The following is a 17,280-nucleotide window of genomic DNA, read 5'->3' as shown; positions in this document are numbered from 1 at the left end:
GTGCAAAGGCACATGGTTTCAGTGAGGTAAATACAAAGGATTTGAATTTTTTATTTTTAATCCACTTATCACAATTAAGTTGTTGAGTTGTTGCATATGTTAATACAACAATGTGCTTAATAAAATGCACATTGTTGATGTGATTATTATTGGAGCACAGTTCAAACGAAACTGTGATTGTTCGAATCTTCTTCCAAACCTTGAAAAATAGTGACACATCTGAATAACTTGTTCCCCCCCTTTCCTCACTCAAACCAGATCCTGGGATACTTGAATTCCTCCAGAAACATGTCCCTACTCCAGAGTGAGCACTCCATCTGTTCTGGCTGAAGACCATGGCCTCAGACTTTGAAGTCACAAAACACATGCAGACTGGTTGGCAAACTCCCATGCACACTCAGTTATCCTCAACAGGATAAATAGATGGTCCAGCGCTCCACCAGCGCAAGAAAACCACATTGCTCTTCCCGAATCTGGGGTTCAACTAATGGACAAACTCTCCTTTCCAGTAACCGGCCGCTTCCTCTACAGAAGACGTGTCAGTAGGATTAAAGAGGTTCACAAAGTATTCCTTCTACTGCTTGTCTATGCCCTTAGTCGAAGTCAGCAGTGGTGGAGCACTGCTTTCCCCGCCTGATTTCCTGATGATTGGCCAAATTTTCTGGATTTGGTGGATTTACTGTATCCACCGATAGCTTCGTCGAAATACGAATTATTTTGTTTTGGTGAGTCCAGTGAGCGGTGTCAAACAAATCATTTTTGCTGGCAAAAAGAAACTTCCAATTGTCAATCATTATTACTAACGAGAAGTTAGTATGCCTTGGCTTTGTCAAGTTAAAAGATATTTTAGAACTTTCAGCACCACTTCTGAAAAGATTTAAGTGGTCCTGTGTATATGTTTGACTCTGTATATATGCTTTTGTCCCAGTGTGGATTAGAGAAAATCCAAAATAAATCCAAACTTTTATTGCTTTGTAAAGTCAGTGAACATGTGTTCCATACAATTTAATCTACCATGGAAATTTTTCAAAGAAATCATCAAAAATTACCATCACATTCATGCCCATGACAAGTGTATATAAACTCCTGACCACAACTGTATATCTACTTAATAATACTGTAAATATTATTAAATAGTGATATTGCCTGATGTTATCAACTGTCAGCATTATTTAAGTAATGTATAATATTTTTGTAAGTTTACATATTAAACTTACAAAAATATTTTCCAATTCTCCAGAACCAGAAAATGTAGATTATAAAATTGTAAAAGTTTAGATTTTAAAAAGGTGATGATGGTTGCCTTTATGTGGAATACTAATATACTAATACTAATAGCTAAGATTGATTCATTTAAGCAACTTTCTAAATCTACCTTGCTGAACTTTATAATAGTTACTATTACAAAGGTAGTAGATCAAACCCTTGTGAGCTAATAAAAAATTTGTTTATTTTTAATAAAAATTATATAGTAACAGTGTTAAAAACAGTGTAGGACAAGGCAACAGGGTCGAATAGCTATATTTGCTTTATTTGTAGATAATGTAATGTGGAATGTAATGTACTGTGAAAGTCAGGGATGAACGTAGTTAATAAAAGAATGAAACTGTGAAATTCATTTGTCTTCTTTTGATAATATGAGTAACAGGGACTTGTAATGGTTAGAGTGACACACTTTAGTCAGAAAAGCTTGGACAAATACAAAATATGTCAAAGGGGACTGACCTTTGGTCTACCATTGGTGTCAGCACGGGACTTGATCATGTCACTTCTTCTTTATCATGCCACCTCATTGTTTTGTCTCTTCCTTTTTGAGGCTAAATAGGTTTCGGTAACAAGTCTGCACATATTTTGTGGGAACTTGCTGTGGATATATACGTTTTTTTTTTTTAACTATCCTGATGTTTAAAAAAGGTTTAAAAAAGGTTGAACAATTATAGATATGTTAACGAATTCAAAACAATCAAGTTAATGTAAAACTCATTTAAAATCCTATAGTATATAAGACATGTCATTATCAGCAAGTAGGGACAAGAGAAAAATGCAATTTGTCTGTGTTTTAAATAATATTTTGGAACCACGTTTTAAACAACTAGGTACATTTTATCTTAGTAGAAGTGTGTTTTACACAACAAACATGTTGTCGTATTTCACACAGAAAATGTCCTGCAACTGTAGACTGGCCCTTTACTGTTTTATCAGTATCATATTCTAACACCTTTCTCTGTTATTTCTTCTACGACTTTCTTTCCAGTACTTTGTTAATGTTATTAAGGAAAACAGCCATTATAACTAAATGTCACGAAAATAATTTAATCTGTAATCCCGTATGAAAACATGGCGAGCAGCTGTTTGTTTGACCGGTAGCAGATAACCGTTTCCAAGACGATCACAAGGAAGTTGCTTGGTGACGACCAGCCAATCAGCTGCTTCTCCTCCCGCGGTCCGCAATGAATGTGACGAATAGCTTTAATGTGACGACGGAGGTAAAACATTTCACAAAATGTGACGTTAGCCGACCGTCTAAAGCTGAATTGCTCTAAAACAAACTACAAGCAAATCAGAGCGGTACGTACTTTCATATTGCTCCGCTTTTACGGTCGTTTTAATGGGTAGTTTCAGTTCGTCGCGGTACGGTCAGCCTGTCATGTGACTTCTTTAAACATGAGCTTTCCGGCGCTCGATGCCTGGAAAGTTTCGTGTTTGAAGTAGGTCGACCATTTTTACACCCGGAACATGTTTTACTGCATTATCCGCTGTTTCAGATGGAGGTGACGCGGTTGGACTTCTACATTGGCCTCTCACTAGCTGTGAGCTCCAGTGTTTTTATCGGCTCAAGTTTCATCTTGAAGAAGAAAGGCCTGCTCCGATTGGCCAGCAAGGGGTCCATGCGAGCAGGTGATACAACGAAACTCAACTGTTGCGAAGTTTATGCGAGCGCGCGAAGAGATTTTTAGAACACGTAGTTGTATCAACAATAACTACAACACGATAAAGTAACCCTTATAACGCTTAAAGATGAATTGTTATTGCAATTGTCATGATGGAAATGATCCAGCTTTCATTGTCAACAGTAAGATGGAGGGAGCTTAGTTGTCATGCAGCTGTGTTGCATTCACATACTCTGAGACTCTTACTCGCTTAACTATCACGTAAGTCTGACATTTTAGAGGGAAAATGACAGAATATTGGACTTTTCTGTGACAATAAACAAGTCAGCTCATCTAAAAAGCATAACTATGAGAAAACGTGGCATATTAATTTGAGAAAAAAATGTAAGAGATTTCCTTGTGACTTCTCCTATGTGATTCTGACACCCAGGTATGCAGAAACCACTGCACTGTAGCACCAAAGCTGCTAGTCACAGTATGCCAGTGGTATTTAATCCTGCTTTACAAGAGTTTACTAAAAGACACACCCATCTGGTACAGTAAAGATTTATCCCTTATTACAAATGAAATTAGATTTATTTATGTATGTTTTTTAAACAAAGAATGGATTTACTTTTTAGGGATTTACTAATTAACCAGGAGTTAATATGTATAATAAAGCTTCAAGACATAGAGAAGCATTAAATGCTTACATTTAAGAAGCAGTAAATATGTAATATTTTGCTTTTGACAAAATGACTCAAAATGACTCATGGACTATAGTTCTTCCATAAATACATAGGCATTTCTATTAATGTCTTATTACTGTATTATTATTATTATATAAACAGCAGTTTAGCTTTTTGATATGGAATTGATTTAAACTACTTTATAAAACCTCGGGCTTTGTAACTGAGAACTTTATATCATGTTTTATGAGTTAATCATAATCCGTAAGGTCCTTGAGATGTTGGCTGTTTTGAACTGCATAAATAAAATCGAGATAAGTTGTGGAAAACTACAGCTATATGTTGTAGTGCAAAAGAAGACAGGTGTACCTGAATAATAAAAATATACTACAGCAGGTATCGGAAGGGCTGTGCACATTCAAGCTACCGCAGTACATTGTGTAACTTATGATTAGTAACATTAACCTGGTTATTCATAAATGTACCAACAATGATGGTTTTGAGGGAGAAATCTGCAGCTGTTATTGTGAAATCTACTGCAGTTTCTCTTTGTGCAACTAACAGGTCAAGGGGGCCACGCTTACCTGAAAGAATGGCTGTGGTGGGCAGGATTAATTTCAAGTAAGTGAATCTTTGGCAGATTTAATCCTGCCCTGTAAACGGGCAACAAGGTCAGGATTCTTCCTAGAAACACTGTCTTCTTTGTTTTCTTAAAACAAAACAAGGCATTTGTGGGTTGTTTTTTTTTTTTTGCTGGTGACGTGGCAGTAAGCACTGCACCCACACCAAATATTCCAAGTACACATTCCTTCAAAGAGCACATTTGCACATGTGGGTTTGGAAGAAAATATTTAACCTAAGCAGCTGCACCAGATATGAATATATTTGCATGCTAATGACGATCTTTGCTGTGTTGCAGTGGGAGCTGGAGAGGCTGCCAACTTTGCCGCATATGCATTTGCACCAGCCACACTTGTGACTCCACTAGGAGCATTGAGTGTACTTGTCAGGTAAACGTTTTAAAGGTTTAATGTATTATGTTGTATACTAGTATTATTAATGAAGGACGCATGTTGGAAATGCATCTGAGATTGAAAATGATCCACAATAAATACAGTAAATACTATGGTTTGAAATATCTATATATTTGCTAAAAGCTGTTGCTTTCACTTTTTTCCACTATGAAAGAAACACCCTTCTAAATATGGAACAGTACCATTTGTGCCAATGCTGCCTCTGCTGTGTATGTTTTTCATCTCCAGTGCCGTGCTGTCCTCTTACTTTCTGAACGAGAGGTTGAATGTGCATGGGAAGATCGGTTGTTTGCTTTGCGTCTTGGGCTCCACAGTCATGGTTATCCATGCACCGCAGGAAGAAGAGGTGGCTTCCCTCAGTGCCATGTCTGAGAAGCTCCTGGATCCAGGTATGACCAGACCTGCTTTGCTGTGATCTGATTAACAACACTGTGGAAGCTGAATCCCTGAAAGGAGCTGGATGTTTGATTTTTTTCAGGTTACTAACTCATTCTTGAATGCTCCCGTTAGGTTTCATTGTGTTTGCTGTGTGCGTTGTGGGAAGCAGTCTGATTCTTATCTGTGCTGTGGCGCCGCGTTTTGGACAGAAGAATGTGCTGGTCTACATCCTGATCTGCTCTGTGATTGGCTCGCTCTCTGTGTCTTGTGTCAAGGGCCTGGGCATTGGCATTAAGGAGCTGTTTGCCGGGACAGCGGTGCTGAAGGAACCTTTGTTCTGGGCCTTAATCATCTGCCTGGTAATCTGTGTCAGCCTTCAAATCAACTACCTGAACAAAGCCCTTGACATTTTTAACACATCACTAGTGACTCCCATTTATTACGTCTTCTTCACCACGTCTGTCATGGCCTGCTCGGCCATCCTCTTCAAGGAATGGTTAAGAATGAACATAGATGGAATAGTGGGAACAATCAGTGGGTTCTTGACCATCATTTTGGGAATTTTTCTCCTCCATGCCTTTAAAGACATTACATTTACCTGGGATTCCCTCCCACTTTATCTGAGGAAAGGTCCTCAGGGCTTTCCATGGGGCCAACAGCCATACTTGGCTCTTCCCAGCTATGACTTGCAAGCACAAGACGAGATGAAGCTTCCCAGAGAAGGAGCCACAAATGGAGGGTGGGGTATACACCAGAGAGCACCTTAAAGAGGGCCAGTATTGTTATTACCACTACAAAGTCATTCTAAAACTTTAATGCATATCACAGCTTTACAATCTATCTTACAAAAAAGCGAGGAGGATGGGAGAGGAGGCTTTAAAATGAGAGTAATGCTATCAGTACACTGGATTTTATTTCAAATTAGTTGTCCGCATCATACTGGTGTGTACATTTGGGCTTTGTTTTTTTTTGTTTGTTTTTTTTACAACATATTGAGTTAAAAAAGAGCCTTCACAAGCCAGATTGTGCCTTCTGTTACTGAAAACTATAACCAAAGTTTTGCACCTTTAGCTTTCATCATGCTTAAAAATGTGTGAGCTTATTTAAATGCAGTCAGTGTTAAAGTCTTAATTTGCTCTGAGTCGATGATGTCAGTTACTGAATTACCTCAGTATTACACACAAACCACACCAAAGAATGCTGTCTACTTGTATAAATGTCTACCTAATGTGTGCAAGCTGTAACATATCGCTGCGTTAACTGTGTTTTGGATGTTTGATAATGCCGATTAAAACACATTTACAACATCATGTCACTGCACTCTTCCAAAAGATGGACAATATTGTTTGGTTTTTCTTTTTTGTTAAATTTATTTATTGCATATGTTCAGCCTCGGCTGCTGATCATGCCTCTTCTGTCAAGACATCTTTAGTTCCTTTCACTACACCAGCATGTAGTTAAGTCCTCTTGCTGCAAGTAAACCCCCCAGCAGGCCAGCTTAGTGTGTTTTTGCACATCTTGTGAGTTTTCACATTCAGACTCAGTTTTAAAGCTTGAGCTCTGTGACTTGACAAAAACAGAGTTTAGGTTTGTGGCTTTGTTTGTTTTTTTCTCAACACTCAGATGCCAGCAGAAGACAAATTAAAAAAACTACAGGAGTCCATGCTCGATGTTACTTTCAGGCACTTGTATGGAAAGGTAACACTTTAGATTCCTTTTCCCCCCATTGGCTGGACAGTTCTTCAAGGTACTGTACAGACAGCAGGGTCAGAGGTACGGTCCCTCTCAGAGCAGTGCCCGTGTGCCTCGTTAGCGCTCTGAGAGACAGCTTTTAGTCTGACATGGTCTCTGAGAACGACCCCCGGCTCCTCTGAGTCTGTTCCAGTCTGTTTAAGATGAACTGGCTGGTGTCGATGAATCGCTCCACGCAGTTAACAAAGCACGCTTCCGTCCTCGAGTCCAGCTTCGGCCCGGGTTTATCCATACACTTCTCCTGGAAACAGAGACACGATTAAAAGGAAATGTAACGGCAAGATTGGATACAGCGCCAGAGTTCCTGTTACAAAGTACCAACTTTACGTCAGCGCGTGATGTGCCCCAGCTGTGACCTCAGCACGCAGTGCGGCACTCCACGATTCGGACGTGTTGCTCAGACACTCGCAGTCGAAGCCAAAAGTGTTTTTTAAACCAGTTATTCAGGAAATTCTTAGGCGGTCCTTCGTGACCTCACACGTCTGCCTTTTGCCCGCTTTGACATGAACATTAAAACACTACATGTCCGTCCGCCTCGCTTCACTCCGATACTCCTTATCTAAAGCGCCAGCTATACCAAGCCGGGGTATAGTGAATAGTATAGTGAATAGTATAGTGTCTCTAACACTTTATTACTGAATCCCTGCTTTGAAATAGCGGCAAGGGTCGCCTAAGAAAAGCGGTGCGACCCAGTGTTTGTAAATGGTTAAAATCAATTTTTAATATAGTTTTCTGTCCACGGCCAGTAAAACCGGAAGCCTAAAATTGTGTATAAGACACACCAGCCATCAGTCAAAAAACCAGATATATTTATACACATAGCAAATGGCAGAGCTGAGCTGGTAGCGTAACGCTCATCTTACCCAGCAGACCTCCGTCATTTGATGCACCAGCTGCTGAAATCGTTGTTTCTGAGACTCGATTTCGATGAACTGCTGAAGCTGAGGGTCAGCTGTCGCTCCCTGGCTGTCCATACTTGCTTATAAAGAGGTCGTACTAGTAATATTTTGCAAACTGTAAATGCTCAATGGCTTTATTGCTGACCTTCACGTGTGTGTGCACGACGGGAAACGGGAAGTAGTTCAGCCAATCACAGTGCACGTTTGTGTGACAAGAGTCGTCATCCTGTACACGTAGACTTTCGTAACAGCCGTATCCATTTGAGGGCGTGTGTAAGCGTTTGTTTTCAGTTCGGTGAGGATAACGCCATCCGTGAATACAGCAGGTCTGTCGCATGGTTGGAAATTTTCATTCCATCTTTTGCACATTTTCATTTTTAATTTTCATTCCACATGATGATGTTTCAAACATTTCAAAGCCTGGTATACTTGGCTTTTATTTGTGCAATACATATGCGCGTACAAAGCTTGTTTAGACATGCAAAGATGTTTACACATTCAACAAATATTTCACAAAATTCACTACATACATACAAACTCAATCCGGTGCTCTTTAATAAAATGTACACAATTGAAATGCTACTCTATAGGAATGTACTTCTACTTATGGGATGGAAAGGATAGTATAATCAGTGAGCAACAGTGATATTCACAGTACACATATTCACATTTCAGAGGACTTCGCTGTGCTGTTACTTTCACTGACTGTTATCTTTCCAGGGGCATCTGAAGATACGACTCTGTGGGCTTCTGAGTGAACTGTCGATGTTTTGTGCTGATACATTATTCGGAGTCCTACTGGAGCTCATATAGCAGATCCTGAACAGTCAGCGCCAGCTCCTGAAAGTTTGGTCTCTCCTCTGCTTTCTGAAAGGAACAGCAAAGGAAACCTCTAGGATTAGGGCCAATATTAAATGTCAACTCAACCGAGAGTTGCAATAAAATATGAAAATTCACTTACATCAAGCCAGCAGCTTGACATAATGCTGTAAACTCTTTCGTTGGCCAACTGGGGGCGAAAGAGACGCAGGCCCCGGGACACCTGGTCCACTATTTCCGTGTTGTTGAGGCGCTCATAAGGAAGCCGTCCCAGAGTGTACACCTCCCACATTAAAACCCCTAATGGATTATATAAATGTTAGAATTTAAAATCATTATGCTTTTATGCAATTTGAGTAAACAAAACAAAACAAAATATAAAGGTCAAAAATAGATATCAACAGAACAATAAAACATTACATGCATAAAAAAATATATTTTTAAATGAAGGTATTAATGCATTAATTGTAATATAAATTCCCGATGTATGTATTTAGTTTTCCATTTAACTATTTAATTACAATTTTAAAGAATACTTTTGTTAGCACATTTATTTTCCCTATGCATTCACCAAAACTGTTTTTATACAGTAGAGTAATTATTAATTAACCTATTAAGTCATTTGCACCTTTATTATTTTTAACACTGAAGTTTCTGTGTCCACTCACTTTGAAGTACATCAATAAAACAGTAAAAATATATACAGTATGTATTACTTACCATATGCCCAGATGTCAGACTTACTGCTGAATTTGCAGTAAAGAAGGACTTCGGGTGGCGACCAGCGGACAGGGAACTTTGAGCCAACCGAGCTTGTGTATTCATCATCTAAAACATACCTGGAAGGTTTGGAGGAAGAGGATTTTAATATTATGCTGATGATGTACCAGTGTGTCTTGTTCTTTTTGCAACTTATGTAAAGTGTTTTACCTTGATAGCCCAAAGTCAGTCACTTTGACAGTGCCATTTCCATCTACTAAACAGTTCCTGGCAGCCTGGAGATAAAACAAACAATACTTTTGGTTCAGGAATAATCATTAAACCTTCAGCGTTATCTTTGGGTAGCAAACAGGATTTTTCTTTTTTAAGCTTTGACACAGTGGATCATTGTCTCTCACCAGGTCTCTGTGGATGTACTGGTGTGACTCGAGGTAGGCCATGCCCTCAGCGACATCTTTACACATCTCTAGCAGCTGGATGCTTGTTGGGTGCTGCTTCAGGCCCTCCTTGAGGTATGTGAGGAGGCAGCCGTTTGCAAGGTACTCGGTCACTATATAAATAGGCCTTTGTTTGGTGCACACGCCATAGAGCTGGACCAGGTTCTCATGGCGAAGCTTCCTTGTTTGAGCAAAAAGAAGAAGGAACTTAAGCACTGTGAGCTGGGTTTCCTCAAAGACATTATAGGAACTACCATTCCCAGTATGACAGATCAGTTTTATGAGTCTTGTGCACAAACAGACTCATCTTAGAGTGAGTTAGACATTCAGCAATTATCATTTAGTTGTGCTTACATCATGATTTTTGCTTCTTCTATGAAATCATCTTCTGACATGGAGCCCTCTTTAATCATTTTAATGGCCACGTCATGCTGTCCCTGCCACTTCCCATACTTCACCACTCCAAATTGTCCAGATCCCAACTCCTTGATGAAGGTGAGGTAGCGTGGGTCAATCTCCCACACACCTACGTCAAACAAGAGAAAATAATTGTGCTCTTTTAGCATGTAACGACCTCATTAAAATAACTGCTTGACACGTTGTATATATCTTTTTAGCGCTGCTGCTGAGAGATAAATGAGATGCCACTCTTGCTTACCATAAACACTAGAAACATTTTTCCTTTTATCAAACTAAAAACCAGGTAATCAGGTGCACAGACAGAAAACCATTTTTAATCTTCTGATCTAATACTAGGCACAAAAGTGTAACAACTTTGCCAAATATACGAATAGCACAAAACACTGTTAAAACAATGATCAGTATCTTACATGTTAGCTTTTATACACTCTCTGAAAGCTGTTATAATAAAAATGAATACATTCATAATCCAGCAGGTGTAATTAAATTTCATCTGCAGTCATCATCTTACCATAACCAAGGCCTGCTGTGGATGGGGGCCGTGCCCGGTTAGATACGATGTGTTTCAGTCTGCTAACCATGCCTAGTGGGGGAGATGACAAAGCCACATTACCTATTAAGATAGTCATTTTTGAAAAGATGACTGGAATATGAATTGTAAGAATGAACTAATTCATTGAGCTTTGACATGTGAGTGAAAGGGCTACAGAAGACGTTAAAAAAGAAAATAAAAAGTGTTTGTGCATTAAAAAGCAACTGTAAATTTAAGTTAAATAAAGTGGAGATTAATAATAAAAAAAGAATAATTAAACCCACAAAACTTCCAATGCCCCCTACCCCCCACTCAAACTTGCTTGTGACTCATTTCCTTTTTCCTGTTACCGTAACCAAATTTGAAAATGAGTTTATTGTGTAACAAATTCCACAGTATTAAAGCTGAGACTATGTATCCATATGGCCCGGGCAGTTATATTGACCTGCTGCGTTGTGCTGGTGATAGTTGATGAGCTCTGCGATGGTGTTAAAATTATGCTTTTCTGCCAAGTAATACTGGCTCTGCTGGGTGGTGCAGATGTTATAATGTCGGCAGCTTCCAACAGCTTCCCTGTAGAGAGAAGAGTAACACGGGTGGATTTAGTTCGCACGTTTTCACTGGAACCACCGAACAGGAATGATTTATCATATATGCATAATTAGGTAAAATCTCCTCAGTGTTCTGAACAGGGTAGCTCAGTCTTGGAATTTAAAAAAAAGTACCGCAGACACATTAGTCCTAGTTTTGCATAAGTCATTTACATCTCTCTCCCTCTGCGGGCCACTGTTTCCTCTTTCATTACAAACAGTTCTTCTTTTCATGCGTTCACACATGACCGGAGCGAGTGGATACACTATATAAATGGTAGCAGTGTTTAACACCGCTAAGCTTACTCACCCGCCACCCCTTGTGAGCAGAGACACAGTGTATTTCCCAGCCTTGCTGGAGTCCCGCACCAAGAAGCCTCCATCTTTGTTCTGATTACAACAACATATTTCATAAGTTTTGACTTAAATACAGTCCGGAAACATATTGTTGGTAATGACAGTCATGGGTTTACCTCAGCCTTTAACAGTTTTTCTGCTTGACTACGGTTCATATTCTTGCAATACCAGCTGTCAATAAAAAAAATAAACAATTTTTAATTCTTCCTGAATGTTGTTGTATTAGTTCAACAATAAGAAATTAATTAGAGTGCAGATAAGGAACCAAGAATGAGTTAGGTTAAAAATAATAAAATGTATAACCATATGTGACATTAATACACCTATTTAGGGGCAAAGCAATAACACTGATACTCACTCGAATCTTTCTAGCCCATCTTCAGCTTCTACAACATAATTGCTTGGTATATAACCCTCTTTTCTGGAAAAGAAAAGAACATTAACAGATGGCACGTGCAAAACGTGAACGTTTTCTTAACACCAGCAGATTCTAACTTTTACAAATCATTCAAGTGAATCGTATATTATATAAATTCATTTCTACTCGTTATGCAAAATTTATGAACTAACGAGCCGTGTAGCCCCGGAAGCCACTTTTTGAACGTTCTCTTATATAAATTATCTTTAATCTGTGTGCTTCAAAATCATCACTGATTATCTGTCTTCATCATCATAATGCTTGCAGTTGGTTTACTTTAGCCTCCACTGTAAGTTTCCAGAGTAAACTGATTGCGCTTGATTTTTGATTTGTCTGATGGGCTACGTGCGGTCACACTCTTCTTACGAGACATCTTTGGGTCACCTCTAGTCAGCTTACCCATATTTGTCTCGAGCTCTCCACCAGTTTGCATCGGACTTTTCCAGGATGGTGTACTCCTCATCCTTCCTTAGCTCCAGGTCTTGTGGTGTCATGGGTGTGTAACTGTACTCAGCTACAACAGTCATGCCTGCAGAGGACGCTGGTGGGTCAGGAGGCTGTGGAGGTAAAGGACGAGTAGGCTTTTTCTGGAAAAAAAAAAAGATAGCTTTTTGTCATATAGAAGAAAACAGTGTGTACTTGGTGAATGTTCATCTCATAGTTCTAGGTCTATACCTCTGCTGGGGTTGGAGGAAGCGGCTTCCTTGTTGACCTTCGAGTTAGCTGTGATGTCACTCCTATAAAGGCATTATTAGATATATTAATTTAAAAGTTTAGGACCTGATCATTTTAGACTTTAAACTAAGGGGAGTCTAATTCTCACCATTCTTACTATCGAGCACTTTGCAACCCATGGCCTGTTTAACTTCCTGGTGGCAGCACAACCACACCCCATCAACCCAGAAGCACGGATGGTACTTCTGCATCAGATCGCTGTTGAAGCGCACCACTGTACACGTATACGGCCACAGAGTTTTTCAGATACACAAGATATGGTCATGTTCATGAAAGATGATACGAGATACCGTGACGAAATGCGAGAACAGACATGCACACTTACATTCTTTGAGCTTCTTTATCCACGCAACCCGGGTGTCTTCAGTCTTAGAAAATATATACAGTGGCCCTTCATCATAAATGACCTGTGGAAAAATCCACAGCGGAGCAGGACGTCAATTTTCAGTATTTTTTTTCTTTATTTTTTTCAAGTTTGGTATTGCAGAATAGATTGCTGCAAGTGTGGCAAAAGTCTCGTCAAATGCGTTAACGGAAATTCAACACATGAACCCACGAAGTGTTACTTTGCTTTTTCTTTAATTAAGACATGTTTAGCTTGAACTTTTACTATTTATGGCAACACTGGCACTAAAAGCCCCTAGCTCATCTGAGTGTGAGAGGAAGTTTCACTTCTTAACAATTAACTTTCACAGTGTTAACTATTGGAGCACCGAACAGTCCTTGGAGAGCCTCACTCATGCTGCTGTGTGCTGCTCGTACGTGTTTCTTTTAATAGAAAGTGTTTGTTGTTGTTCTTTTTCTGCAGCTCTATTCTTATATAATCTTCCTGTTACGTGTTCTGGCCCGAAGCTAAACAGCAGTGAAAGCAAGCAAAGTGTATATTTTATATAATGTTTAATCAGGTACAAAGCATTTGCATTTGACTCTTGTTTATAACTTCAGTAATGAAAATTGGATTGAAAAATATCTACCTGGAATGGATACATGCGCTCTTGTGGGGCATTGGGCTCTGGCTGGACTATCTCTACACACTTGATCTTCTCTAGGTCAACTGACCCTTTCAGACCTTTTCGCTTCTGCTTAACAGAAGAGGAAACAGTCAGGTAAGTCCAAGATAAAGAGCCAAGTGTTTATTTGGTGGCCCAAGGTTGCCAGCCAACATTAATATGAAACGAACCTTTCTTCAGTTCTATATACATACCATTTTGTCTGTGTCAAAGTCATAGTAGGATATTTTTTCTGCTGTGAGAACAAACATTCTCTCTTTGTAGTTTAAAGGTGAGGTCTTCTTCTTCTGTTGAGATCTTTTAATGAAGACTTCTTCCAGTATAGAGTCTGACATGATTCATTCAGGATTCAGCTGCACTGGAACAAGTGACAAATGGATACGTTTAAAAAGAGTAATCATGGCGTAACACAATGCTTCTCCACTAAACAGCATGTTCACACCCCGACTACAACAGCATCTGTAATTCTGCTGAGAGCTGTGACTGGCTCACCCATTGTGACTGTGCTCAGCATTATGATAAAGCCTCAAGTTTTGCTGAACTTTACACTTATTCAGTGTTTTCGTTTCCTTTGAAAAGCATTTTAAAGAATGTAATACCTACCCGCTGTTCATAGAGTTGGAGCAGTGCCACTACAACAGGTGAAAGTGGAGATCTGGAAAGAGATGAACAGGCATGCAGTGTTAGCGCATATCGCTGTGTGATTAGGTGTAGTTTGCATAAGCCCTGCTTTTCCTGACAGCAACATCCTCGGTTTCCAACATTTGCCTCTGTGGCACATCTGTTTCTCTTAGCTGTTACATCCTGGTCATCTGGATACAGTATTTAACTCCTCTTTGCCTCTGGAATGGATATCAAGTGCCTGATTTGTTAATCCAAAAACCTGGCTAAATACAGTAGTATAGTTCTTTCATTTTATATAACTATACAGTCTAGACATGATTCATTTTTTGTTTTACTTCTAAATAAAATTTGTTTGCTGGCAAACATATCATGTAATATATCACACCTACTATCAGAAGGCTTCCTTCCCCTCGGGCACATTTATACATTTTACCACGCACATAAGATAAGCAGGCAAATGAAAAAGGCTCTCTTTTTGCTTTATGGCAGTGTAGTGTGTCTTGTTTGCAGCACCTCCTAACCACCAGCGCTGAAATGAAACTTGCACCTCCAAAACAAGACACATTGATAGAATCTGAGTGAAGGGGAGCGTACAATAATTAATTGTTGTGGAAATTAGTAACATAGCGACATTAACAGCCTGATATTTTAGGGGAAATATAGCTAGCTGAAACTTAATTCAGTATAAATAGTACTGCAGTGACGGTACACGCAGAAAATCACAACAACTGATGAAAACAAAGCTGAAAGATATTGATGATAGGTTGGGAAGCAAAGGCTTCTTTGGTTCTGACCAATGCAGAACTAAAACTAAAATCTCACCAAATGACCAGAAGAAAAGCCAAGGTATTCCCGTCACCACATTGTTCTAAAAGTGCAACAAAAGTGCACCAATGCGGGGAAGTTATTTGTTACCGGTTACCGCTCAAATGTGAACTATCAAATTCTCAGACTCACCCTCGTTACACGGCCGAGCGCTCACTGTGTGTCAGTTTCTGTCAGATGTGTGCGCACTTCAACTCAGCCTATTTTCAGCATAGTGAGAGAGAGAGAGAGAGAGAGAGAGAACTTCCTTCTGTCATCTGAACTGTAACTGTGGCACTACGAGAAGCTTCTGTTGCTCTCTGCTAACAGGGAGTCTGACATTTCTTCACACTCGAGTGACACTACCTGCTGGTGTTGTTTGTGCCTTCATGAGCAGACAGAGGTGTTCCCTATTCTGTGAAACATTGTTTACTCATTCCTCATTTAACACGGCCCGTCTTTTCTCACATCACTAACTCGAGTGAAGGTCAATAAACTCTGAGGGCGCACGCCCAAAACTTTGATATGTGCCTCTAAATAAGTGAAGCCTTTTGACTGAAACTGTGCAGCTACCAATGCATCATGGCTACTCAGAGGAGATTATTTTTTTGCCTTTTCTGATGGGAGTTGACTCATGGTGGCTGACACAGACAAACTCATAGGGAAGTTGCATCAGTATTGCTTTGCAATATGAAGAGAGAAGAAACCCTGTGGCCTGCATCTCTTCTTACCTGACAGTATCTCTCTTTTAAATTTTGCTGTGCATGAGTTGGACATTTGAAAAGCATGTAATGTACCAGTTTTGGCAGGTTCCATTTGTAATTTTACTCTTCTGTGTGTGACCTAGACTATATAATCTAATACAGGCCAACTGTGTCACTACACCCTCTGTGTGAAAGGCAATTAAGTAGCAAATAAATCATTATACATGGTCATTATTGCATTTTTTTATTCTAAAGTGCACAAATTTTGACTGCATGATGTCTGATGTGAATGACACAGCAGACACAACCTTATCATGAAAGACTAATGTTAACAGGAACCTGTAAAGATGCTGTGTTTCCTGATGTTTCCTGGTAGATAAGTGCTATGTGCAATAAAATGCGTACTTGTGTATGTGTGTTTGCGTGCGTCTCTGTGTGAGCATACGTAACAAAGAAACAGACAGAGAGAAAAAAAAGTGAGTAATGTCACAAGACTGATTCTAACCGCAAAGAATACTCAGGCATATTAAAATACCACATAAGTTTAACATTGTGGTGACTTGTGAGAACTATTTGTCAGGATACGAGAATTTCCTATGATGCACACGTAAGTATTAAAAATGACAGTTCAATGCAAGATGCCTGTCATGGAGAGTCAGTAACTGTGTGAAAGTACAACCTGATTAGCGATAGCGATTTGCTTTACATTTAACCAGTTTCTGCTACAAAGAAAGCACTTTGATGAACAGTGTCAGTGTGTGCACATAAAGGATTATCAGCACTCAGCACACAACAGTACGTTTATGTCCAGAAAACATTCAAAACTTTATACATCGTTAGACTTTAAGCTGAAAATGTCACTTGTGGATTCATAATTTCATTGGTTATTTCACAGGATTTGCATACAAACGAATTTACAGTGGGTTTCAGTTGAGTACTTGCACTAATCTATGCTACTTTTGGCCTCGGTCTTTCAGATGAAGTGTACTCAAAGGTTGCTTCTCTCATTTATAGTTCTGTGAACAAAGTGCAACTAAAAATACTTCCTTTAGAAACAAGTGCTGCTTACCCAGATGTCGAAAAATGACACACATCAGACAACTGCAGATGCTGAGGCTTGAAGAGTGGCATGGACCTTTGCCTCAGTAGCTGGCTTTCCATAAAATGTGTGTTGGTCTGTGATGCAAGAAGCTTAAAACACACCCACAGAGAGGAATCGACAGGGCTTACTTCCCCTTTTTCTTGCTGCTAATTTTCATATCAGCCTTCTGGACAGTTTTGGTGATAAGTGGAAGCGGGCTAAACATTAATGCAAGGCCATATTTGGTTGTTACATATAGTTACACTGTAACCTGAGTGGATTTCTTAGTTTCTCACCTGCTTATTACGTTGTTAAAAGATATTTCAAAATGATAACTTCTGCAGGTATTAAAGCCTTTTCACTGTGAGTAAAATGTATAGCTTGTGTTTTAGTATATTACTGAGCCA

General features: G+C 39.4%; 3 protein-coding genes across 7 annotated transcripts; 1 reads left to right on the top strand and 2 right to left on the bottom strand.

Annotated features, from left to right (window-relative positions):
- Window positions 1–2,422: 2,422 nt before the first annotated feature.
- Window positions 2,423–6,281, top strand: zgc:101583 (uncharacterized protein LOC494104 homolog). The gene is made up of 6 exons (XM_040015679.1): window positions 2,423–2,568; window positions 2,766–2,898; window positions 4,124–4,180; window positions 4,479–4,569; window positions 4,822–4,982; window positions 5,104–6,281. The coding sequence occupies exons 2-6, from the start codon at window positions 2,766–2,768 to the stop codon at window positions 5,736–5,738; spliced, it is 1,077 nt and encodes a 358-aa protein (XP_039871613.1). The 5' UTR covers window positions 2,423–2,568; the 3' UTR covers window positions 5,739–6,281.
- Window positions 6,282–6,571: 290 nt separating this feature from the next.
- Window positions 6,572–7,879, bottom strand: timm8a (translocase of inner mitochondrial membrane 8 homolog A (yeast)). Its single transcript, XM_040015682.1, has 2 exons — window positions 7,587–7,879; window positions 6,572–6,964 (listed from the first exon to the last, which is right to left on the bottom strand). The coding sequence occupies exons 1-2, from the start codon at window positions 7,695–7,697 to the stop codon at window positions 6,803–6,805; spliced, it is 273 nt and encodes a 90-aa protein (XP_039871616.1). The 5' UTR covers window positions 7,698–7,879; the 3' UTR covers window positions 6,572–6,802.
- A 161-nt stretch (window positions 7,880–8,040) lies between these two features.
- btk (Bruton agammaglobulinemia tyrosine kinase) lies at window positions 8,041–17,174 on the bottom strand. 5 transcript variants are annotated; one of them, XM_040015674.1, is made up of 19 exons: window positions 15,242–17,174; window positions 14,264–14,315; window positions 13,855–14,013; window positions 13,625–13,732; window positions 12,976–13,057; window positions 12,739–12,864; window positions 12,591–12,652; window positions 12,315–12,502; window positions 11,856–11,918; window positions 11,614–11,668; window positions 11,451–11,530; window positions 10,996–11,123; window positions 10,530–10,601; window positions 9,953–10,124; window positions 9,560–9,779; window positions 9,372–9,436; window positions 9,162–9,280; window positions 8,584–8,741; window positions 8,041–8,489 (listed from the first exon to the last, which is right to left on the bottom strand). In XM_040015674.1, the coding sequence occupies exons 3-19, from the start codon at window positions 13,993–13,995 to the stop codon at window positions 8,418–8,420; spliced, it is 1,911 nt and encodes a 636-aa protein (XP_039871608.1). In that variant the 5' UTR covers window positions 13,996–14,013; window positions 14,264–14,315; window positions 15,242–17,174; the 3' UTR covers window positions 8,041–8,417. The 5 variants fall into 5 exon arrangements, with proteins under 5 accessions (XP_039871608.1, XP_039871610.1, XP_039871609.1 ...); XM_040015676.1 differs by having other exon boundaries at window positions 16,862–17,174; XM_040015675.1 differs by having other exon boundaries at window positions 13,855–14,018; window positions 16,862–17,172.
- Window positions 17,175–17,280: the final 106 nt, after the last annotated feature.

This window comes from Simochromis diagramma, unplaced genomic scaffold, assembly GCF_900408965.1.
Source record: "Simochromis diagramma unplaced genomic scaffold, fSimDia1.1 OVJJ01000685.1, whole genome shotgun sequence".
NCBI classification, from domain to species: Eukaryota; Metazoa; Chordata; class Actinopteri; order Cichliformes; family Cichlidae; genus Simochromis; species Simochromis diagramma.
Note: the sequence above shows the minus strand (reverse complement) of the source record. Positions and strands in the feature narration are given on the sequence as shown.